Raw genomic sequence first — 25,978 nt, 5'->3', positions numbered from 1 at the left:
CAGCCCTTCCTTCCAGCCTTAGAATAAAAGGTTTCCATCCTCCTCCACAAGGCCAGCCCTTCCATCTGCACCCTGCCTGCGCACAACGATGCAATGCCTTCCTCTTAGGCATCTTCAACTCCTTTCTCCCATGTAGCTTGCAAATATTCTTTTTTCAACTGTGACTTTTAATATTTATTTTTTCCTTTTTATTGAACTTACTGGGGTGACACTGGTTAACAAAATTATACAAGTTTCCGGTGCACGGTTCTATAATACATCACCTGTATGCTGTAGTGTGTTCATAAGCCCAGGTCAAGTCTCCCTCCATCACCATTTATTCCCCCTCTACCCTCCTCCACCCCTCTCCACCCCTCTCCACCCACCCCCTCCGCCTGTAATCACCACACTGTTGTTTAACATGTTTGTTCATTTTTTCTCTGCCATTCCTTGTAGTGTTCCAAACATAATCATTTACTAAAGTTGGGACTGAAATGAGAAAAATATAATTTAGATGTTATTTCTAGACAAGACAGACTTTTAAAGTACGTTGTTTTCAGTGTTTTTATGGCACTTGTCTGATAGCAATATTAGTAATATCATGTTCATCTTCATTAAAATCCCCAGTTTCTTTCATTTCTCCAGTAGAAACACCCTATTGCTTTTTCGGTTCCTCTTCCTGATTATAGGAGTAGCAGACTCGTGAGTACAGCCTGATGCCAGTCTAATGACCTGTTTAATCACACAAATATCTAAAAATCAAATTTGTGATCAACATTTAAAAACCATGAGCTTTCAAATAAATTTTTAATTTTTGTTGATTCTTTTAAAAAATCAGAAGATCTGGCCATGCTGGGAATTTATCTGTTTTGTTTTTTGATGGGGAGGGAAGATTTTATTTTTATTGAATTTATTGGGGTGACATTGGTTGATAAAATTACCTAGATTTCAGGTGTACAATTTTACAACACATCATCTGTGTATTGTACTGTGTGGTCACCACCCAAAATCAAGTCTCCTTCCATCACCATTTATTCCTCCTTTACCTTGTTCTACCTCCCTCTACCACCCTTCCCTCTTAGAAGTCAGCCTGAGGTGGTCAAATATCTTTCATTTGACTTTGTTGTCCCTTTCAGGTTTCTCAACGATTATTTCTAAGCACTTGAATGCCAAAATCGTCCAAATTCTGACCATTGTGCAACTCTCTATCAAAACATGTCTTTTTAAATCCTTTATTGGAGAGCGCAATGATCCCATTCTTGAGATATTGCCATTGACTCTCTCCTGACTCATCCGGCTCTGGGAGCCTCATCTGACCTCTACGTTTCCTCATGACTTTGCAGGCATTCTTTATAAGCTGCTACAAACCACAGGGGCTCCTCCTTCTTTTACTACCATTTTTACTTAGATATAGTACTACAGTACACAGCATTGCCTCCAAATTATTCCCCATGTAACAGAGTTCTGTGCCCAGTTCTACATTAAGTTCCTTATAGACAGAGGCATTTCTGAGCTCGCCAACACCCACCAGCCCTGTGCCACCCCCAACACGGCTGGAAATACAGAATGTGCTACATAAATGTGTACTGACTGACCAACAGAGTATAACCACTGTTGTGCTCAAGAATGGCCATCCTACCATTGTTATCGATAGATAAACTTTTGATGGTTTCCCATAACATTTAGAATTAAATCTATCCCTGGCTGGAATGCTTGCCTAAAAACTGAAAGGTCTCCAGTTCGATTCCCAGGCTAGGCATATGCCTGGGTTTTGTGCAAGGTCCCCAGTTGGGGGTGCGTGAGAGTCAACCTATCAATGATGTATCTACCACGCATCGATATTTCCCTCCCTCTCTTTCTCCCTTCCTTCCTGTCTCTAAAAACAAATAAATAAACTCTTTTTTTAAAGAATGAAATCTAAAATCATTACTGTGGTCTATATGGCCCTGTCTGGCCTGATCTCTTTTTACTGTTCTAACCTTTACCACCTACCTCTCACACAGGGCAGGACAGTCTTCTCACTGTTCCTCAGACACTAAGCTCAACCCCCCTTTTTAGGAACTTAGTCCTCAGTGCTCCCCCTGACTAGAGTGTCCTCACAGAACTCCGTCACTTTTACTCTCCCCTTACTCAGATTTTGGCTCAAATAGCCCAGTACCTCCCTAAGGCTTTTCCCTGTCCCTTATGAAACAGCCCTCTTGGTCACACCAATCATTTCCTAATCCTTTGCCTGTTTTGTTTTGCTTCCAAGCACTTACACTGAAATAACAAGTTGTATTTTTTTTTAATCAACTGTCCCCCTGTCTGGAACATAAATACCATCACAGCAGGTGTCTGTTCTGCCTGGTGCCCTGCTGTACATCCCACACCGAGACAACAGATGCTTGAGTGTTTGTTGAACAAACCGTTGATATACAGATTAGAAAGATGTCTTGTGACACCTTAAATTCATCAAGCTGACAGCAATGCACCACTGTCTTTGTTTAAAGTCATGGGGTAAAAGCCCACTTCTGTTCTAGCCAGGGCAGTGGGAAGGGGCTCACCTTTTAGAACTTAAAAACAGTTTGCAAGGATTCAGGCATGACAATGAAACACCAAGTGCAGGGACCAGAAACTGAGAAATATTCTCAAAAGGTGAAAGTCAGTGTTTTACATATTTTACTTCCAACTTCCATAACTTTAATTTCCAATTAAAGCATATAAAGTAAATGAGGGGAAAGAGGAGTCTACTATTTACTGAGCGACTACTATGTTGCAGGTATTGTGAGATACATAGTTATCTGTTTTATTTGCTGAATATGTGTGTCCCACTTCCACTGCAGATTTTACACGTGTTAGCTCCCTCAAATATTATGGCAGAATAAAAAGTATTGCTATTGTTATCATTCCGATTTTGCAAGTAAGGCAACAGGTTCAGATGCGTTAAAGTCCTTGCTGCAGGTCACATGAGTTGTGGAGCTAAGATATAAATTCAGGTCTTTCTGGCTCCAAGGCCAGGGCTCAACTCGGCACCATACATCCTCTGCCCTCGTGGTACATCTGCTCATAGCAACAATGCTTCCTGAATTGTCTTCATCTGACTTCTGAGAATCTGGACTGACAATTATACACTCCTCTGGTTTCCTTCATGAGTTACCACTCATAGGACCTGTCTACACATTCCCAAGAAGTACAGGGTGCAGTTAAAGTAGGGTTTCAGTAGTTCAGATGGAAAATAACACAACCATTAATAAATAACAACACAAGGATAAACTGTGTGTTTCATGCACTCATAACTGTAACCTAGTTTTGCCCCACCCTGTACAATCACTATCATACCTGAGAAAAGATAAATAACTTTCTTTCCTTCATATCACTCAAGAAGTCTACAAAGAGATGCTGAAAAACACTACAAACAGATTGCTTATTTAATCTACATTTTCCCACCCAGCAAGGACTGGCTGTTGAATGAGTGATTATCAGAACTGTCAAAACCAGGGGTTCTTTGTCAAAAGCAAAGAACACCTTTGGCTAAGGATGCTCCCCCTTTCAAGAGCTCACATGGCCAGGGAGGGTCCCACACCAGCCATACCTTGACCCCTCCTAGGCCTTCCACTGGGGAAGTCCCTACTCACAGTACCAGTAATGAAAGCTAGAGTTCAAAGATATTTTCTATGGCCATCCCAGTCTGGAGTACCGCCTGCCCTCTGCCCTTCCTGGTCCCTCCCAACACTTAGAATCACAGATTTTCAGAGACATTGAAACAGAGGCCTCCACCCTCATTTTGCCAAAGTAGAAAGTGGACAGTTAGGTAAAGCATTTTGTCCGGAGTCATAAAACTAACAATAGTCAAAGCTGAGACCTGAATGCAGGCATTCTGATGTGCAGCTTCCACTCTTTTCATGACCCTCCATCACCTCTTCTCGCCTCCTCTGCCCACCCCGGCCCGGCCCACTCCCTGAGGAATGGCACCCATTTTCCTTACACCACAAGCAGTCGTGTTGCCACTTTGGCTCCGTGGGCACCAGCCTAGACAAAGAGCAGAGTGAATACCAGAGGGGTGACATTTGACAACAAGTGTTAGAAAGCATTGACAGAACTCGGCATGGAAGAGCTTCAAAGGGGAGACCAGCGGTCCATCCTGAGCCCGTGTCTCCAGCTCTCCTTCACAGAAATCTCCTGAGGTAGAAAGGAAGGATCTTTGATCACTTGTTCGATAATTCTAAGTCATAAGTCAATAGCGGTTAATAAAACATCATATGGCCTAAGTCCATATGCAGCAGTTGTATGAAATATTCAGTGAAACAAACACGAGCAAAGGAGTGTGTCGGTGTGACATCCACTCCTCTTAAAGCGTCTGCTAGAAAGCTTTAAATATAAAACTAAAAGGTGCCTTTAAAATAAAATTTTACAAATCAAACAAAATTGCATTTGCAATGTTACACGTGATTGCAGAGGTGCATGTAGGCAAAACAACAACAACAACAACAACAACAACAACAACAAAAACTGGTGCCTATCTTGGCAGATGCTGTGGCTAAAGAGAGAAAAGGCCATGATTCTTAGCTTCAGAGGGGTAGAAGTTTAATGGGCTCTCTAAAAGGCTGTTTATAACCTAGTATTCTCCTGTTACAGGTGATGAAACTGAGGCCCAAGAAAGTCAAATGACTTACCCAAGGGCGTGTAGTCTGTTAGTCTAGATTAAAATGTTTCTTTAGTAACACACATCAAATTCTTTCCTCTCAACTCAATTCCATTTGGCAAACTAATCACGAGCATTCATTGTGAATGTTGACCCAAATTATTTGCTTAATATGTGGACGGCATCATTGTTTCTCCACATGAATCATCCAAACGATTATACCCATAGAAGCCAGCTTCAGACTTTATTTCATATTAGAGATGACTTTCAGAAGTGAATGAACAGGTACCAGAGTTGGGTGAGCAGGCACATCCTAGCTGCAGGAGGAAAATTCCAACATGAGACCTCTTGACATCCCTGCTCCCCTGCAAGTGTGCACTGGTGCCCTGGTGCTCAGGGTGGTGCTATAGCCCATCTCTGCCTGGGTTTCCAGACCATCACTGATGTCAGCAGGTGTCCTCAAATAACCCTTTCTCTGAGCACCTGCAGAGTCCACCCATGCCCCCCAGTCTCCCTATTACCTGTTGCTGAGCAGGCTACTTAGGGACCATGACAATATGACAGCATTAGTTCTGTGCATTTTGTACACCTAGTCCTCACCTCTCTTCCAGCCACAGAATAAAGCCAGTGAATTACAAAGCCCCAAAGGACATGCTGCCAACCAAATGCAAAACACTGACCTTCTTGCAAAAAGCCCGTTGGTGTTTGGGGACCATTCACGTAATGCATTTGTCCTCTGCATTAAAAAGTCAGGGCTGTAACATTCTTTTCTTTTCTGAATTATTTATCAACAGCAGGAAAAATGGAAAACCACAGACATAAAAATAAAGAAAAAAGCAAGCCTCTTTTAGCTCCCTGGTTACTTAGAGATATTTTCTGGCCCTGACTCTACAGTTGCCACATTTACCCTGTAGAATGAAAGTAGAGGCCTTGTTAACCATACTGGGCCATGGGAACTTAATTCTCTACATGCTGTGTACACTGTACCCTTTCCTGAACTCTATTCTTCTTCTGAAAGGGGTGCTGTCCTAGTCAGAGCTGGGACCATTAAAGCTGTGCTTTCCATTTAGAGGAAAATATAATAACATACCAGTTATCCAATGGCTTGACTCCTATCATCTTGGACTCTTAGGGAGACAGCCATGACCCAGACTGTGGGGAAGAAGTCTCTGAGGCATATAATGGCCATGAAACCCATATATTTTATTCCACCAGAGAATACCAGAGATGTATGTAAGCCAGAGAAGGAATGACAGAAGTTCACTGATTTAGCAAGCTCTTTCTCTAATCCCGGGTCATTCATTAGATGGCTGGTCTGTCCATCTCCTTTTCCTACAGCCTGCAACCCTGTTTGTTATTCCAGAACTGGCACAGCTTGCTCCTTCACTTCACTCACATCTTTACTTATCTGCGCCTCATCAGTGAGACTCTTGCAGACCACCCCATATAAAATTTCAGCCCTGATGCCCCGGCATGCTCATCTCCCTCCCCTCCCCTTATTTCTCTCCATAGTCCTTATCTTCCCACACACTGTATTTTTACATTTTTACAGTTGACTCCCCTCAACTAAAACATATGCTCCACTGATAGCAAAGCTTGGTCTGTTTTATTCACTGATATATTCCTGACATCTGCAATAACACCTGGTGCTTAGCTTTCTCAGTCTATCTTTGTTTAACAGATGAAAAATAAACAATGAAGAAATAATCACTCCCGGAGCTATAGCATAAGTTGATGCCCAGTATGTGTTAGGAAGCAGCAAAAACTATGTAAATGTTATTTCTGAGGTTGACTTAGTAACAGGAAGAGATCTTTCCCTGATTTTTTTTCCATTTTTTTTTATTGTGGTAAAATACACATAACATAAAATATATCATCTTAACTGTTTTTCAGTTCAGTGCCATTCATATTAATGTGAAACCATCACCAGAACTCTTCTTCTTGTAAAACCGAAGCAATAACTGAAAAACTAACAATAACTCTGCTCTACACAGATGTGGCAACTACTGTTCTACTTTTTGCCTCTAACAGTTTGACTATTCCAGGTATCACACAGACGCAGATCCCACAGTATTTGTCTTTTTATGACTGGCTTTTGTCTCTTAGTATAATGTTCTCTGTGGTTCATCCATGTGGTGGCATTTGTCGGAATTTCCTTCCTTTTCAAGGCTGAATGATATTCTACTGTATGTATATGCCACATTTATCTGTCAAGGGACATTTCAATGCTTCCACATTTTAGCTATTATAAAATAATGCCATTATCAACATGGGTATACAAACACCTCTTCAAGACCCTGCTTTAAATTATTATGAACATACTAAGTCTGTCCAGAAAAAGTCCAGCCATTGTTAACATAACAAGAACAACTTGTGTGACATTGATGTAACCTGGCAGCCAAGGAGAGTGGACTGCAATGCATATGTGTCAACAATGACAACTTGGCTGTACTAGTCAGTGGGGGTGGTAGACACTGTTGAGTGAGTATGTGTACTATGTGGCCATTGCATTCAAAATGACTGAGCAAGTAGAGCAATGAATCTGCAACAAATTTTGCATTAAGCTTAAACATTCCTCTATGTAAGCTATTCAAATGATTCAGAAGGCCCCAGCTATGGTCAACTGGTGATTGGCAGCTTTATCACAACATTACGCCTACTCAGGTACCACATCTCATGCAGAGTCTTTTGGTGAAACATCAAATCACCCAGGTGACTCAGGCCCCCTACAGCTGAGGTTTTGTGTCCTGTGACTTCTGGCTTTTCCCAAAACTAAAATCAGCTTTGAAAGGGGAGAGATTTTAGACCGTCAATGAGATTCAGGAAAATGCAACGGGGGCTGATGGCAATTGGGAGAACTGTGTGAGATCCCCTTGCACCTACCTTGAAGGGGACTGAGGCATTATTTTCCTAGGTACAATGTTTCTTATATCTTGTATCTTCTTCAAGAAATATCTCTATTTTTCATATCACATGGCTGGATACCTTCTGGACAGACTGCATATATCCAGAAGTAAAATTGCTGGATCATATGACTTTTAACCTATTTTTAACTTTTTGAGGAAATGCCAAACTGTTTTGCACACCAGCTGCACCATTGTACATCCCCACCAACAGTTCCAAGGGTTCCAATTCCTCCACATCCCTGCTAACACCTGCTGTTTCCTGTTTTATGGCATTTTTGACCCTGAATCTCTCATTGAACTCATTACTTGTCAGTTTGGTCATCAGTAATAATGCACACACTTAATATAAAAGGTAGAGAAAATAAGATTCCAGGAGAAAAGCTAGATTAACAAACCCAACAGCAGAGTAAAGAGGAAATAAGAGATAGGAGAAGAGATGAAATAAAATAAACTGTGTTCAGATACTAGTGGAGTCAATTCAAAACTTCAGTAGCATTGAGAGATCAGCAAGACAATGTATTTGTGCTATTCTATGACGGGTCAGTTTCATAAAACCTAAAAATATACAGAGGGCACTGCTCTCTGGGTTCCCTCATGGGCTTGGTTTGAAAGCTGTGAACTACTCCAACCAGTCCTAAAATAAATGAATAAATACATAAATAAATAAATATTTTGCTTGAGGCCAAGAAAAGCATCACAGTGTATATATTCATCAGTGTATATGCTTCCCTCCCCTGCACTGTAAGCCACTAACCTGGGTTACTGTGACAGTACAGTCTTTTAGTGTTGCACACTCTGGCTGAGACAGGAACCGTCCCCTCACCACTCTTCCACACTGGTAGGCGGGGATGGTGTCTGCCTCCTCTGATCAATGCCACAATTTTAATGGGCCACTGGCTTGGGTTAAAGAAATATATATATGTATATTTGATATGCGTATGTACATATATATGTATACATGCATATGTATATATTATATATGCACATATAATATATACATATATTATGTGTATACATATATGTATTATATACATATATTATATGTGTATCTTTGTATGTAATATATTGTGTATATAATATGCATTATATTCAACATATACATACATAATGGCAATATATAAGTATATATATATATATATATATATATATATATATATATATATATATATAACACGTGTGTGTGTGTGTATCCTCTTAATGAGAAAACACCCTAAGGCTTTAGATAATCCACAGGCAAGATCTCTCTGGGCTCATTTCTTCAACAGTTCATCAAAATTCAGATCAAATGACCATTATTTCAAAGTGTTTTCTGATGCCTGATAGGTCTCTAGCATCCAAACTATTTGAAAATCCTGATACTGTAACTGCTTTCCCTACATTCAATCAATGAACCAGATTGGCAAAATGAAGGCCACGAGGCGGGGAAATGCTAGCTGATCTAGGTAATAGTCTTTGAATTTTAAAGGACAAAGAATTCAATAAGGAAATACAACTATGGGAAACACAGCCACAAGGCGATGGCCCAGTAAAGGGTATCTGTCTGGTAACAGAGTGTCATATAAAAAACTATGTGGGGTCCTTACACCACCAGGAGCTGTGTTAAGATGGCACAGTTCTTTAGTGTCCTACTTTTCCCTAAAATGCCCCCTAGTGAACAACACCTGACACACTGACTGCTCCCGACTCAGGAACCCCTAAGCATAGCATGCGTATCTCCCCCTTTGGGCTGGCCCAAGTTTGTTCTCTGACTCGCTCTTGATCCAAAGTGAGGCAAAATAATGATCACCATCGACCATAATAGAGGAAGAATAAAACACATGCATATAAGAAAGCCAGTGAAGACAGAGAGGCAACTAAATGCTAATACTTCTCCAATATGGGAAAAGCCATAATGATGCATCCAAAGAAGAGAATAATTTGCAGGCAAGAGCAGTTATTTTTTGAAGTAATGTAATGGGGTGCTAAGGCAAAAAGTCCTCAAAACCTCCATCCACATGCTTGGGGCTGGGGGAATGGAAGACTGCAATTGAGAGCTACTCTGCATATCTATGGCAACCTGGCTAGTTTAATAGTTATGGTAATAGCTGTGCTTGTGCCTGAGGCCAGGGAGCTGGGCAAGACTTTCTGAATGCATCTTGGGAGTTTACAGCACCTGCAAGAGAGGCAGGAAGGCAGTTTGCCCTGCTTCACCACCACCTGGCCTAGACTGCCTGAACTGATCACAACTGAGAGAACGTGAATTGTATGGAGAACTGGCAAATGTAATCCATTGTGGGAGGAGTCAGAAATGGGGTCATGCCAGAAACTCTGGTTTTAAACTAGGCGCAGCAGCCAGGAGGGGGATTGTGCCATGCAGTTTGAAAGGGTATAAGAGGGTCCCCACCAGCCAGCCATGAGGCTGGTGTGAAAGGAGGTGCCACACAGTTTTGGATTAAGAGCTGGAAAACATGGCGACACAGGTGATGGAATCTCGGGGAACCTGTGCAACCACGCAGGGATTAAAGCGAGATGCCTGAATGCTGAACTGTGACTAGGATTGCTAGCTGCATACTTCTGGTTTTTTCTAAGAGATGGTACCTCTGACTGCCATATTCTGAGACTGGCCTGGTTTGACAAAGGGAGGCCAGGCTGTGTGTTTGTGGGTGTTTTAAAGGGAGTGGGACTTAGCGGCAGAATCCTGCCACTATTCTACATCTGTGTGACTTTTAAATAAACAGCTCCTTCCCTTTTCACCAAACTCTGGCATTGGGAGTCACACTCCTTGGTGGTGGGCAACTGGACCCCCCAAGTATTTCAGAACAGCATGGGCTGAGTTTCTATAATAGTAACTCATGAAATAAGTAGAAAAAAATTAAAAATTAAAATATTAACTGGTAGAAGCAGTGTGATGTCCACAGTGCAGAATACAGATATAGGCATGGAAAACTGACTAGGAAGAAATACTCCAAAATGTTATTAGAAGTTGCTTTAATGGGGTTGAATTATAGAAGGTTTCTCTTTTCTTTTTATTCTTCTCTACTTCTCAATGTTACTGTAATATGCATGTATTACTATTATAATTAGAAAGAGTCTCTTATACAATTTTCTCAAACTGCTATTTTCTTTGCATGCCTCTCTGCTATAAACCTCTCCAAGGACATTTCCCAGCTGCCAAGGACCTCATCCTGGAGTCAGACCTATAGCAAGCTTCTGACATTCCATCCTTCTCCTGAAAGCAATTTGTCCTGTGGCTACTCCCAAAACCTAACCAGATGCCAGTCAGCAGAGCTGATAAATGCCAAAGGAGTTTGCAGGTGGATGGGTTTCCCTTCTCAGGAAAAAAACTTAAAAGATAAAAGGGAGCTTCTAGAACACATTCCAAAGCTCAGTACCCGTCAGGGCACACACCGACTGATGTTTCTCTCTCTCTCTTTCCCTCTCCCTTCCTCACTCTGTAAAATCAATAAAAATATCCTCAGGTGAGGACTTAAAAATAAAAAAGGAAGACTATGTTTCCTCCATTGTTAAAAAAAAGAAAAAAGAAACACATTCCTTGCTCGTCACAAACCACTGTGAAATCCATTTCTTACTCGTCTCCTTCTTAATCCATCAGTCCAAGGCACCTGACTGCAGGGCCCTGTTTCCAAAACACCTGAACACTCTCTACAGAAACTGAGGTGCCCAAAGCAAGTGGCCCTCAAATGTATTTCAAGGTGCCTTGGCATCCCCTGAAGCGCTTCAAACGCTACTCGGTGAGAAGGGGATGGTTGGGAGGGGGAATTTGGTAAAGAGATTTCAGGGTTTCAATACTGAGTGCCATCCTCAATTCAGTCACTGGGTTGGGCTCTTTCATGGGTTGAAACCTTTAACTCCAACCTTCTCTCATGGTGTTCTAAACTGAGGCATGGCACATTTCAGGAACCACAAGATTCCCAAAGCTTGTAAATGGAGCAGCTGTGGATTCAATAGGATTCTCTTGGCCAAAGTCTCAGTTTTTCTGTCATTCTAATAATGGCTATTGTTTACTGAGCATCTGCAGACAAGATGGCATTCGCATTAGAAAAGTGAACCTCTTGCACTGTTGGTGTGAATGCAGGTTGGTGCAGCCACTGTGCAAAACAGTATGGAGTTTCCTCAAAAAATTAAAAATGGAACTGAACTGCCTTATGATCCAGCAATTCCACTTCTGTGAATATATCCAAAGAAACCTGAAATAGCAATTGAAAAAATATAATGCACCCCTATGTTCACTGCAGCATTATTTACAACAGCCAAGATTTGGAAGCAGCCCAACAGCCCATCAGTAGTTGGGTAGGTAATACAGATGTGGTACATTTACACAATGAAATACTGCTGGACAGTAAAAGGAAGGGAATCTTACCTTTTGCAACAGCTTGGATGGACCTAGAGAGCATTATGCTAAGTGAAATAAAATGAACAAAATAAATTAACAAACATAATTGAAGTGGATTCATAGATACAGAGAACAGACCAACAACTGTCAGAGGGGAGAGGCATTGGGGGACTGGGTGAAATAGGTGAAAAGATCAAGCAAAACACCCCCCAAACCCTCCTAGACAGTGTGGTGACTACCAGGGGGACAGGGAGGTGGGGGCAGGCAGAAGGGAGTAAGAGAGTGAAGGGCGATAAACGGTGACTAAAGGAGCCTTAACTTTGGGAGGTGAACACGCAACACAATATACAAGATGTGTTATAAAGCTATACGCATGAAACATACATAAGTGTAGTAATCGATGTCAAGTCAACAAATTCAGTAATTTTTTAAATGATAAAGGCATCTTCAAAAGAGCCTGAGGTTGCACTGGAGTCTCTGGAGCTAGGCGGCTGCACTCCTGTTCCGCTGCACGCCTTTCCAGACTGCGGCTCTGGACAATTCCTTAACCTCCCTGCATCTCGCGTTAGATTCCTCGGCTATAAAATACAACAAAGGGCTAAGGTTTATTGAGGGTGTTCTCTGTGCTGAGTCCTCATCCAAGCATGTCATAAATACTTCCCCATGAACTTCTCCTAGATTCTGAAAGGTGTGTCCATTTCCCAGCACTTGATGCTACTAATAAAAGCCGGGAGGTGGGGCAGAAACGCAGGCTTGTCTGACCCAGAGCCTTCCGCTTTCCCCCACTCCCACACAGGTCCCCTCTGGGTCACGCTTCAGATCAACAAGAACACTGATCTATTTCTAAAGCACCAGTCACCCCATTACTTCTCAATTCTTCTACGCCGGGTCTCCCATTCGACATCAAAATTGAACTGCTTCAGAACCTCCTGTGGAAAACACTTGATCTCTTCCATACACTAATTAATGTCCTCCTTTCTCCCACAGCCGAGTTCTTTCCCACAGCACTTATTGCCCATACCTCACAGTCTGGCACTCAGTTATACATGCTATAAAATCACTCTTCTTAAATGTAAATTTTATGTCCCCCAAAGAGGCCATTTCCTCCTGGAGGTCAGGAACCGTATCTTACAGAATCAAGGAACTGGACAAGTTATTATATTCTTTTGCAAAGTTATTTTTTTAAAGAAGCTGTACTTCGTTCAAAAGACACCTTACCTGAAATCTCAGCTCCTCTGCCTGAGCCCAGAAGAGAGTGCTGATGAGCCGGTGGCCGAGGCAGAGCAAGGCTCTCCATTGCCTGAGTCTCACCTAGTGGTTGCTTTGCTATGGAAACCCCAGTCTTCTCTGCCTCCCCTCTGTGTCTCTCTCTGTCATGGCCATAGTCCAACAATAACTGGACCAAGTGCCTTGAACCTGGAAACCTTACCAGCAGGGCCTCTGAGAGATAGGGCAGGTAGGGCCTGGTTATCGAATCACCTTCCAGGATCCACAAAGAAGGAAAAAGGCCCAGTAAATTAAAGTGCCCTCAGCCGTCATGTTGGCCCATCAAATTCTGCAGGACTGTGGTGAAACAACGCCACCCCTCTTCATCACTTCGGCTCAGACCCACCGTCTCTTGCGTGTCAGTGAGGAGGAGAAGCATCAGTACTGCTGAGCCATAAACGTTAAAAAAATTTCAATCCAGTGGGATGACAGCAGGCTTTAGAGAAATACCTCCGTGTCATCTTTGTTTAGCATTTTCTGTTCTCTAATATTTCATAACAATTTTTGATAATAAAACATAATGCAGATTCATTATGTTGTATTTCGTTCCACAGAAAATCTGGGAAATATATATAATGTAAAGAAATAACATCATGTATAAACATCATGCACAGATTCTTTATTAATTATTTATTTGGGGGAATAGCCCTCCATGTGTTTCCGTGTCTGTGTATACATGTGTGTGTGACTGCATATATGTCCACACATCATTTTTGTTTTTATTATTGTAATTGGAAAGCAGTATACATACTGGTTCAAATCTCACCATGCTGTATGGTGAGAATTTTCCACTGACACTGAATAGACATTATTTTAAATCAAAACATCAAAACATTATTTTAATATTCATCATATTCTAACATATGGATGTATTATAATTTATTTACTCAAACTTCCATTAATGCTTACTTAGACTGCTTCTGGTTTTTGTTACAAGTTAACAAATGGAAAAAAATGGCCGCAATAAAAATCTTCCCACATAAGTAATTTTAACTAAGTGTTTCCTTGGAATAAGTGTCTATAAATAAATATTTCTAGGCCTTCTGATATATACTGTCAAAGCATCCTCAAGAAATTTTTTGTCAGTTTACATTCCTGTCAGCAACGTAGGAAGGTGCTTATTTCCTGAACCGTCTCCAGCAGTGGGTGATTGACACATATGTAAATATATATCTCTATAGCTACACACTGATAGTCAAATGCATCAATTTAGTATAATCAGTATCTAACTGCACTTATTCTAATTACTCCCGAGCTTGAAAGAATGTTTTCAACACTGGGAATATAATAGGTGCTGTTGATTACCTACACGATTGTGGATCTACACACACACACACACATGCACACACATACAACTTCTCTTGACTAGAACTCAAATTTTGTTTAGCTGTAAAGTCAGCAAAGTACTGTAAAGAAAGACGGGGACTACCCCAGCCACAGAGATAAATGTGGATTCAAGGTAATGCCACTTGCCTCTCAAGGTATATTTTATTAATAGGTATGTTAAACAATTTTGTCCAGTGAGATGTGAAAATAAATATGCTGGGATGGACTCCTGCTAAAGTTATCCTTGGTCTCAACAAAGGACTTTAGGAAGGAAATCTTTTTTTCCTCAGGCTCGGGGAAATGGTCAAGTCAAGCTGTCATGCTGGCAGTTGCTTCAGCCATGCTGAGCCCAAGAAGGGAGCTAGGTTGTTTCACACCACTGTGCCAAAAGTAACCAGGTAAAAAGCTGGAAACAGCCTGTGTTATGGTGTCAGGAAGCAGCTGAATGAACTAATTCTGGAAACGCTGTCTCTAGGCTTTTTTGTCATCAGGGGATACATTTATCATTTCAGCCAGTTGAGTCAAGTGGGTTTTTTTTCTTTCAGACAAAATCATCTGAACTGATGCACCTACATTGTCTGGCCTCGACTTTCATCAGCTCTGTGAGGATGTATAGAGGATAGCGCTGAAGAACCTAAATGGCTTCCAATTCACAACATAAATCAATGGCAGAGCCAAAGTCAATAGCATTTCCATACTAGATATTAACCAAGAATTTAGAGTTTTCATTCTGTCCCAAGAATAAGTCATGTACTTTCTCAATTATTTTGAGAAAAGAAACCAAATTCAAAGACACCTTTCTATACTTAGGAAAGTATCAAAACAGATAGGCATTTATGAAGTCTTTGAAATGGAAACGAGCCATGTAAGATGGCTCACTGGGTGACTGAGGAGAAATGTGCACGCAGTGTGTTGAGGGAGTGTGGGTGTCAGCGGGCCTGCAAGAAGGGCCGAACACGCTGCAAGTGCTGAAGCATCCAGATCAAACTCCTTCTTTATGTGAAAGCCTAATTGTGATTCTGAGCAAACAACTCCAACAACAGAGTATTCAGAACTATTAACAAGCGTTTTATGATGAATTGGGTCAAGGGCAACACAGTACTTAATAGGTTTGTGCACAAACACCCTGGAGGCAAGCTCCATCATTCATCCTAGTTGCTGCGCAGCAGCCAATTTGGTTTGGATCTTTTATAGTTAGATACAAGCCGGAATAAAAGTGAACTCCCACTGAAACCCAACAAAGACTCCGAACACTGGACCAATGCTTGAGACTCATTTTCATCCTGAAGTCTCCAGAGAAGTCCCTTTGATAGCCTCCCTAAGACATATTTGCTGGCTCTACTACAACTTAGTATTATTTTAATGCTGCTATTATCAGTTCAATAAATATTTGGTCTTCGGCTTTCCAGGCTACATACATACAGAAAAGAGAAATTGCCCTGGAAAACCAAACATCCCATGAATTTCTACCTCGCAATCTCCATTTAAAGCAGCCTCTTATTTTTTTCCTGTTTTCTCCTTTTGTTATCTTGCTTCTTTCACATCTGATGGGTAGAGGAGCCCAGTCACAAGGTATACACGCACGTAATGAAGTTTCTTTAATACCTTCACTTCAACTTAATAAATGCTGCTAAACACCTACTCTTTTCCAGCTAGTGGAAACGTAGCCTCTGTCATTTTGAGGGCTCCTTGCTTCCATCAGGATGTGTCTGTCACAGCTCTAGAGGATTCCAAATGACGGAGACATTGGCAGAGAGAGCCGTCTGGTTCTTGGCCCATGAAACACACAGGTCACCATGGAGATGTCCCAATTACCTTCAGGGCTCTGCGAGGCTTCACAGCAGTCACATCCCAGTGGAAGGTTCAGGCCCTCCCTGCGAGGCCGCATGGGCACAGGCATCACATAGGCTTTCTCTCTCCAGGGTCTCACACACCCCGGAGTCTGGACTGGGAGGCAGGGCCCTTCCTCCAGGCGCCATCCAGGTCTCTGCTCTCAGGACCTCCTGAGCCACATATGCCACCAACAGTGCCAGTGCATCCTTTTCTGGTCTGCAGTGTAGAGGGTGACGCGTCTTTCTCCTGACTGCCCTCTGATATTCTCTCCAGCCTCCAGCCCTCTCTGTTTTACTAAAGCCATGGCTCTCAGCTGTGAGAATCACCTGGACCTTTCAACAAAGACACTGAAGCCAGGTCACAACACCAGACCAAGTACAAGTCCAGATCTCGAGGCACAGGTCCCAGGTGTGCACTTTTTGGGGGTGGTGGTGTGTATTTGTGTCCTGAGTGAATGTAGCCTAAGTGGAAGGTTGAAAACCTCTGTCCTAAAGAATTAGGATTTTGGAATCCTGCTTGTGATGCTGTCACATCCCTCCTCTGCAGGGGAAGGAGGATAACGGAGTCAGCTCTTTAAAACAAGGAACAAAATGAAAGGATGTGCCGGCCAGCCAAAGAAATCAAAACAAAAGGCAAATGTCCCCTAGCCATTGTCAGAGTTTAGACTTGGGTTTTGAAATATCCAACAGTACATGTCTTATTTTGACTTTTCTAATTCAACAATCAATACATGTTGTCTGGTATCTTTAATAAAAAGTATTTTTGCATTCTAAAGCATCTGATACAGTCTTTTTCACTAAAGTAAAAGTAGTCTACATGCTGTATGCTTGGGAAAATGAGGATAATCAGTAGTTGATTCACCAATACACTCTACCAAGGTACAGAATGTTCTGTTTTAGCTCCCTCTGCTCAGTGAGAAAGCATCGGGTATCTCATATTTGAAAGAGGTCTGTATTTCATCAGCCTCAGGAGGAAAGCATTTTCCAGAGAACTCATCTGAAATTTCTAACAGCTAATTTTTACTCCTAAGTCTTTATGCTGTTGCCTAACCTCTTTTCATTACAACTATTTAATTTAAACCATTAAATTAATAGACAATTATATCTAACTCTTTAACTAAGCCTGCTTAGAGTACTTCAAACATATACTTCAAGCTTTTACCCATGTCAATATCAAGAAAATAAAAATCCTTTCAGCAAGGTAATAAAAATCACAGGGGATATTTGTTATCTCACTCGTTCCCTTTATTTCTTACCTTCATGGCAAGTTTTTGGCATAAAAATGAATGCTTACCCATTACTGTCAAGTACCTGTCTTACTACTGCATGCTTCCCTCGTAAATCACAAGCACCGTCCTTTAAAACTGCCTGAATATCTAACGATAACATCTTATCAGACAGCCTAAACAAGGGAATTTACAGGGAGATAAATGCAAGTCACAGACCACTAAATCAAGTAGCTTGACCATTCCAAAAATGAAAGGGTGCCGAGAAAAGAACCCCCCACCCCATCTCCATTTCAAGCACTCCTCGGTTTCAAAATTCACAGAAGAACAAGAGCAACTCAAGGATCCCTTATCGGAGAGAACACACACACCAACTCCAAGGCCACAGACTCGCCCAGAGTCAAAGGACTGTTTTGGATTTCACCCTTTCAAAGGCCAAGGAAAACTTCTCTATGAGAAACTATGAGTTTCCTCTATAACAAGTGGTTGTGACAAGGAATCCCCAGGTCCCAGGTGTCAAATAATTACCTTAGAGCACATTGTTTAAGTTCCAGATAATTATCGTCCATGTTGATCTCTCAGAAATTTATTATCCCTGAGATACAATTTTTTTCTACTTTTTAACTAGGAAAATGCTAAAGCTTCTTTTCTGTTTGATACATTGCCTTCCCCCACTAGGATGATACTCCACATTTACTGTCTCACATGTGGATTTTCTGAAAGGACCGCTGTCAGCGCATAGAATTGGAAAAGGCTGTTTTGGAATTTCTGGATTTTGTCAAGGACCCGCAAGTACAGGGAGTTAAACACCTAATAGTGGTCTCCTAAGACTTTGAAGTGAGGTTAATTTGGTGAACACCAGCCCATTTCTGATGGTGACCAAACATTTGAGTTTTCTCCCTTGAAGTTCTGTCACGAACACTGGATTCCCTGAATCTCGGTGGCATATTGCATTTATAATTGCATATTGGACACAAAAATAAAATGATGGATGAATAAATGAGTGAATGAGTGCATGAATCTGTTATTCAGTAAATCAATGTATCACCGAACCTGATGTACCTCTAGGCTCACTGATTTTTAAACAAACAGAATTTTCCAATATGACTACTGACTTTGAAAAAAAATGAGTGTCAGGCTAAATGGCATACCGAAAAACAGGGGTTGGGGATGACCTTGATGTACTTGGAAAATCAAATAAACAGCAGCAGCAGATGCTGCGATCACTGGGAGAAAGGAACGTCGATGATAAGAAATGCTGTGTCAGGGACTCGGGGCAGACAAAGGGTGCCTTTGGGCCTGTCAGTTTCTCCCAGGAAACCGTCTTCTGGAAATGAAATACTGAAAAGACGCAGCCGCAGACATCTATTATACACCTCATTTATTACTCTGGCAAATAACCACTTAGGGGAAGAAGTGTTCTTTGCCAATAAAGAAATGACAGCGATTAGAGGTGGGGAGTGACTCTATCATAGAAAATAAAGAGCACATTTGGCCAAACGAGTTTATTTTCAGGGCAGAGTTCTAGCCTCCCATGAAAGTGTCCAGTGGAGATCCTTGAATCTGGTCCAGAGGAGAAATTACCACCAGGGAAAATGCTTGTCTCTTTGGTCTCTGTATTCCCATCGGCACTTTCCACTATGAAATTCTAATGTCATTCGGGCAGTGCATGCTACCGTGCCTTGGTCAACTCCAATAGCTCCTCTTGGCTTGTAAAACACATTCCAAACACTCCATCTGGCAAAAGCACCTTTTTCTTATTGCATTTTGCTTGTACTGCCATCATAGCCCTTAATACAATGTGCCTAATACCATAATTATTTGTTGAGATTAACTTCCCCATCATGTTGTGAACTGATGTTTAAAAAAAAAAGGTTATTTTCATCAACAACTCCACATGTCAAAGGGAACAAAATTTGTTGAGAAAGTAGTGTCAGTCACTATAGTATTCATTAGCTCCATTCCCCAAATGTTTCTGGTTCTTTACCCTTCTAGGCACAAGGCAGGACTGCATTTACTTGCCCCCTTGTAGTTGGTAGGGCACCTGTGACTAGTCTAGCCAATGAGTTACGGGCAGAAGGCAAATCCAAGCGTATCATCCCCTGGTGAGAACATTAAGGCAGATGCAGCCCATCCAGGCCCTCGCCTCCCTGTCCTGGCGGCAGCATGTTCACAATAGTGAACATTTCATCACCTGTACCCCAAATTAATTCTGGCAAGTCTCAGCATCCCTCGTATTGACCACTGATAGGCACGAGCAAGAAATAAATTCTCGTTATTTTACATCAGTCATATTTTGGGTTATTGTCACTACAGAATACCCTATCCTGACTGATTTAAGCACCATGGTAAATATTTTCACACATATCATTTTGTTTTTACAAAACCCATAGATATAGTATATATAAACAGTATTTTAGAAATAAAATTTAGAGAGATAAATAATGAACCTGAGGTCAAATGGATTAATTCATTCCTTCATTTAACAAATATTTATTGATCACTGCCCTTTGCCTGGTTCCATCCTAAGTAGCCAAGATGGAGTAGTGAATAAAAGGGGAAAAAGTTTCTGTTCTCAGAGATGACATTCTCAAAGAAAGAAAAAAAATTAATGGATCACATTTAAAAATAATAAAACTTCAGACAGTGATAAGTAACATCCAGAGAATTGAAATCAGGTGATAAGACAGAAAAATGGGCAGCTAATTCATGTTAATCAGAAAAAGCCTCTCCAAGCAGATGATTTTTATGCTGATATCTGCATGGCAAGAAAGAGCCAGTCAGGCAGATATCGAGAGGAAAACAGTGCTAAGAAGGAGCAACAGTGCATGCAAAGGTCCTGGGGCAGGACAAGTTTGTTGCACGGAATAAAAAAAGTCAAAAGTCAGGACAGCTGCCCATAATGGCAAGGGTGGAAACATACAAGGTCAAGCAAGAGAGGCAGAAAGAAGAAATGCCTTGCAGGTTTTAATATCAAAAGAAGGAGAATGAGGTTGATTTTTCTGTGCCATGGAACACCACCTGAGAGTTTTAAGTGGATTTGTATAATTTCTGCTTTAAAAAGTTTGCTCTAGCTGCTATGACAGGAGAGAGTTCTAGTGGCAGAAAACTGGGGCAGAAAGTGCAGTGTGGGGGCCACTGTGGCAGCGGCCCAGCAGTGTGGTGGCACCGGGCGTGGGCAGAGGAGGACAGACTCAGGGCAGGGGATGGAGAAGAAAAGGAACCAAATATAACACCCAGATTTTTTGCTCAAAAAACTGGGTAGATGTTGCTTTTATTCGCTGAGATAGAGAAAACTGGGAGAGGAGGTTTGCAGAGATGGGAAAAACATCAAGAGTTTTGTCTTATACATGTTGAACATAAAATGCCCCTGAAATATCTATGCAGAGGGGTCAAGTTGACTGTATGTTTCAGAGGCTCAGCAAAAAGATTACAACTGGATAGATATGTAAGTGTTATTGACAAAAGTGCTGTTAAAAGTCCTAGGATGGAACAAACGCATCTAAAAAGACTTTGGAGGGGAACACGAGAATGGGGACAGGGCAGAGCTTTATGACCCTCTAACCTAAACTGCTAGGAGGATGGGCAGGTGTGGCCACTGAGATAGATGGGAAATCGAGAGAGATGATGTCTCAAAAGTCAAGAAAAGGACGTGTTTAAAAGGGGAAGACGTGGTCACCTCTGCTAAATGCTGCCAAGAGATCATGGAAGGTAAGGACATTCCACTTAGCAACGTGGCGCTCATGGCGACCGTGACAGGTACAGTCTCTGTGGCACAGTGAGCCCGGAAGCCTTGCGGGACAGAGTTGCAGAGGGTAGAAGGGGAGTAAGTGTCAAGGAGGACAATAACTCCATGCAAATTAAGAAGTTGTGCTGTGAATAGAAGCAGAAGAATGGGGCAGTAAGTAGGAAGTGATCTGGGATCAAAGGAAGATTTCTTTAAAGAAAAAGATCTGACTCCCAATTCTATGACCTATGAAGTTCAAAGCCCTCATCAAGATTTCTGAAATCCCTGGGAGGAGGCTGTGGTGAAAGTGATGCGTGTGGGTAGGAGTATATCCTGGGAGGTAGGGCAGAGAAAGGGACAGGAGCAGTTACTTTACGATGGTTACCTCCACCTCTGAGGCCTCAATATCCTGTTCACACATGTACCACTTCTGTTGTCCATCGTGTGAACCGATACTCCACTGCAGGGGAGACTACCTAGTGCTCAGGGCAGGTGACTTTGCTGGAGGTTTGAAAGTCACAAGGAAGACTAGCATTGCATACGGAGTAGCAAACACAAGGAACAGACCTCACATTAAATATTCCTACCCTTGCAAGTCCGTTCAGTTTTCCCTCCTCTGGGCCACCTTCACTGGCCCTCTGTCCTCCATAGCACCCAGGCTTCTGCTCTGACTGGTTCTTCCCTCCCTCCTCTTATTTTTCTCTCTTGTGTTCTAACTTTTCTGTTCCCTCTCAGGCAAAATATACACACATAAATAAAACAAAACGTGTGTGTGTGCCTATGTGTGTACAGGTATTTTCTTGCAGAGCTGCATGGTCTTTTTGGAGGAGGGGAAAGGAGCGCTTTGGTGCCCACTTCTATCCACAACCCTGCCTTGTACTCCAAGTAATGCAGTTTCCTTTCTAAAAGTAATTCTGGAGCTAGTTCTTAAAATAACTCATGTTGCATCTGGTCCAATACACACACCACCAGACAGAGCACCTGTCCTTATTCGTCAGGGGTTCAACGAGTACCAGCGCCTGCACGCCAGCCTGCCTTCCTCAGTGAAAAAGTAAACGTGGGGGTGGCATTCTGATATAATTTCAACCAGGCCTTTCCACACAGCAGGGCTTTAATTAAGGTTTATTGAGTTGCATGACGCCGTGCTGCTAATGTTGGGAGGGCATTCACTGGTTCCTTCCAGTCTTACGGTTAAAATAAGCCAAGACATTGATTTACTATTAAGAACAGAGAAATAGTCATCTATAACATCACAGACTTTTAGACTGTGCTTGTGTAGAGGTCCAAAAGATTTCTGTCCCCTTAAAATGTTGAGATCTCAGCATGCTATATTTATATAGTCTCTTTTTTTTCCTCCAGGAACTTTAGTTATATTGTATAAAAGACAGATAAATGAGATTTGGCCTCTGTGGCTATCAGAAACTGCCATCAATCTGAGATCACCAGCCCCTCAGTTACAGAACAGTAACTTATAAATATACAACAACCCATGGCAAAGGTATTGGACATGCAAACGTTGCTTCCCTAACTCTTGCAACTCTTTGCTCTTTTCAGAAGGTCACTCATAAAAAAATACATTAAGAAAAGAGTGGTGTTTTCTTCTGAGTGAAGAATTCAGCTCTTACATGCCAATGGTCTCAGGATAAAGAGAAAGATGCAGGAGTCAGGAAAAGGTACAACGTGACTAAAAGCTTAGAGGTTTCAGGTTGCTCATTTAAAGAGTCTGACCAAGAGAAGGAATACTCGGAATCTTCTGCCAGCCTTAACCAACCTACTGTTCATGACCCCACATATGTGATTGGAAGTAGAACGGAAGGTAAACCAAATGCCCCACAAAGCCAGCATTGCCCACACAAAGGCACCAACCACAGGCCCTGGAGTCCCGGTCTAGTACTGACAGCCCAGTGATACAGGGAGAAGAGGCAGCAAACTGACTGTTAGCATATCAATGAAATGTCTTGACTAGCTCCCATGTGTCCAATCCCTGCCCACCTAGTATTCCTGCTTCCCCTTTAAGTTTAATCCTTGTCTTTCTCAATGAGGGAACAAACTACACTTTCTTATATACAAAAAAACATTTCATTATGATGAAAGGAAATAGTTCGATACAATTTAGAACTGATGGCTCTAAGTCCCTCAATGTTACTACAGGCAGCTGGGACTTCAATTTCCAACCACACACCCATGCACACATGATCTCACACACAGGCCGAAATGCTGGGAGTGGAAGTAAATTATGCAGGTGAAATTTCTTTATTGCTTTTTTTCTCAAAGGGCGAGGGTAAAATAATGTAAGAGAAGGACTATTCTGGCCAAAACAGTACTTAGTGCCCTTGCAGGTCAGTGGAACAACACAGCTATGATGCAGAGAAGGGTTGAATCAGCCCCCTGACACTCACCTGTACAAGAGAAGTCATCCACACGAATGTGTCCTGGGACGCAGTCACAGCGATACGAGCCCGGCAGGTTGACACACACAGTGTTGGCATGGCAGTAATGCATCTTAGCTGCGCACTCATCGATATCTGGAAGGGGGGAAAAAGCAACATCATGGTTAGTCAGATGATGAAACCAGAGCGTAATCATCTTCCAATGACATTAGAGAATGTGAACGCCCATGGAAACCAAGGGAGAAAGCAAGATGCATCATACACAAAAGCTTAAGCGCAAGTTCGGCTGGTGCATTAGATCCAATCCTGAGCAAACAGTATTTCAAGAAAGACCCATGGTGTGATGCAACACTTAGGGGCCCACAGAACATAAAGGCTAAATGTATTATTACTAATCTCTCACCATGGAGGGAGCTTGATTTAATGTCCAAAATCAAACCATTCTATGGCCAGTGAGTTGACACTAATTAATATTTATTAGGTAGCCGTTGTACATGGTATAGCTGCTATCAGCAAGATCAAGGGAACCCATCCCCTCTCTGCTTGTGTGAGTTACTAGGCAGGCTTTAATCCATCTGTTACAAAATGATGGTGCAGCCAGTTTCTTCCACGTTGCACTGTGAATACAGACAGCGGCTGCTGTCTAATGCAAATGAGTGCCTTTCATCTCTTGACCTGGAGATCCATCCCATGTGATAGAATAGTGGGCTGATTCAACAGAAACATCCTTTGCTCTTTAGAAGGGAGGTCAGAACATCACCTGCCTTCTCATAAAAGGTCACGATAAAATGACTTCATGTTCAGTTTACTTGGACTGCTTTTGTGTGACAGCTAGAGAACGGGCAGGACAGAAACTCGGCATGGGAATCCAAGACACAAAATGTGAATTCCAGCTCTGGTTCTGCCACTCACTAGCCTGTGACTTGCAGTGAACCACTCTGAGTCCCAGAACCCTCATCAGCTTGTCATGAGGGTCAGTTAGGAACCTACTGCTTTGTATCTTTATAGGCATTATCTAATTTAATCCACACACAGTTCCATTAGTGAGATACAGCACTACCCTCGTTTTACAGCCTAGAAAACTGAGGCTTAGGGAAGTTAAACATTTGTTACTAAGTCATTCGGTTAGAACATGCTATAACCAACATTTGACCATTTGAACTCTGAAGTAAATCTTTTACTAGGACTTTGCTTCATGAAAGCACCTGTAAAATGAAAATCAGTCAAAGAGAGTGTTACTATTAATACTATCATTGAAACACTGATACCCTTACTCCATGTACAGAAACTGAGAAAACAGCTATCTTGAGTCACTAAAAGCCTCACTTATCGAATTATTTTAAGAGGATGAGTAGATATTCTTTTTAGTGCTAAAGATGTGTCAGCCTGTAAATAAAAGTTACTGTGGGGTAATCAAGTTCTTGGAGACCCAGCAAGACTTCCATAACTCACTCTCATTAGAAACCAAACAGCAGGAATTAGTGAAGTCACTCATGCAGTCAAAAAGGGTTCTCCCTGCACAACACCACACCCTTCCAAAAGTGATCCAAGACAATGCATAATAAAAAACAAATGCACCACAGGAATGGAAACACTGTATAAGATTACATCAAGAAAGAGTGTGGGTGGAACTCTCCTGGAAACTTGAGATGGGGCAGCAACTGCACAGGAGCACGAGATGGAACGCAGATCTTTCTGGCAGTCGCGGCATTAGAATTCTGTAACAAGTTGGCTCCCGGCACTCCTTAAACACTTCACTTTACAGAAAAGTGGATATGAAAGTCAAGACGAAAAGTGCTTCAGGGAAGGAGCAATGATCAATTTTGTTACCTGCTGCCGTGAAGTTGCAAAACATAAAGGCAGAGCTAACCACTGGATGTGGCAAGAAGTTCGCTGCTGTCCTTGACCTAGAAAGCACAGTTTTGGGAAAGGAAGGGGGAAAAGCTTGACTGGAGCCCATTAAAGGAAGAACAGAATATGAGGCGGTAGAGACAGAAAAAGCAAGGCAAACCTTTTGAGATATTTCCCCCTAATGAAAAATGGGTAGTAGCTGTAGGGAGGCTGGGTGATGAGAGAGACTTGTTCAAAGATGGAAAACATCACAGCAAGCCTGTATGCTGTTTGAAATGATTCAGTGCCAGTGAAGAAAAATGGTGATGGAGAAGAGAGAACAGATCGCTGAAGGAGCACAGTCCCGCATAACGCCAAGAGAGGTTGGTCTCCGGTGCACAAATGGAGCGAGAGGAAGCCAAGCAGTGAGGGGAGAAGTGGAGACAGGTGGGCATGTTTGGGGGTGCGAAGTGAAGTAGTGCTCCTTTGCTTGTTTTTATTTTCTCAGTGAAACGAGAAGGGAGGGTAACATCTAAGAAGTT

At 42.0% G+C, this 25,978-nt stretch overlaps 1 protein-coding gene across 2 annotated transcripts in view; it reads right to left on the bottom strand.

The window, feature by feature from the left end:
* The window catches only part of NELL1 (neural EGFL like 1), a 729,686-nt gene that overhangs the window by 360,677 nt on the left and 343,031 nt on the right, over nt 1-25,978 (bottom strand). For both annotated transcript variants that reach the window (XM_028515811.2, XM_028515812.2), the window contains exon 13: nt 23,616-23,741. In XM_028515811.2, coding sequence (XP_028371612.1) covers nt 23,616-23,741 — 126 coding nt within the window. The remainder of the gene's footprint in view (nt 1-23,615; nt 23,742-25,978) is intronic.

Source organism: Phyllostomus discolor, chromosome 6 (genome assembly GCF_004126475.2).
Source record: "Phyllostomus discolor isolate MPI-MPIP mPhyDis1 chromosome 6, mPhyDis1.pri.v3, whole genome shotgun sequence".
In the NCBI taxonomy this organism is placed as follows: domain Eukaryota; kingdom Metazoa; phylum Chordata; class Mammalia; order Chiroptera; family Phyllostomidae; genus Phyllostomus; species Phyllostomus discolor.
This window is presented reverse-complemented; position numbering and strand designations above follow the sequence as displayed.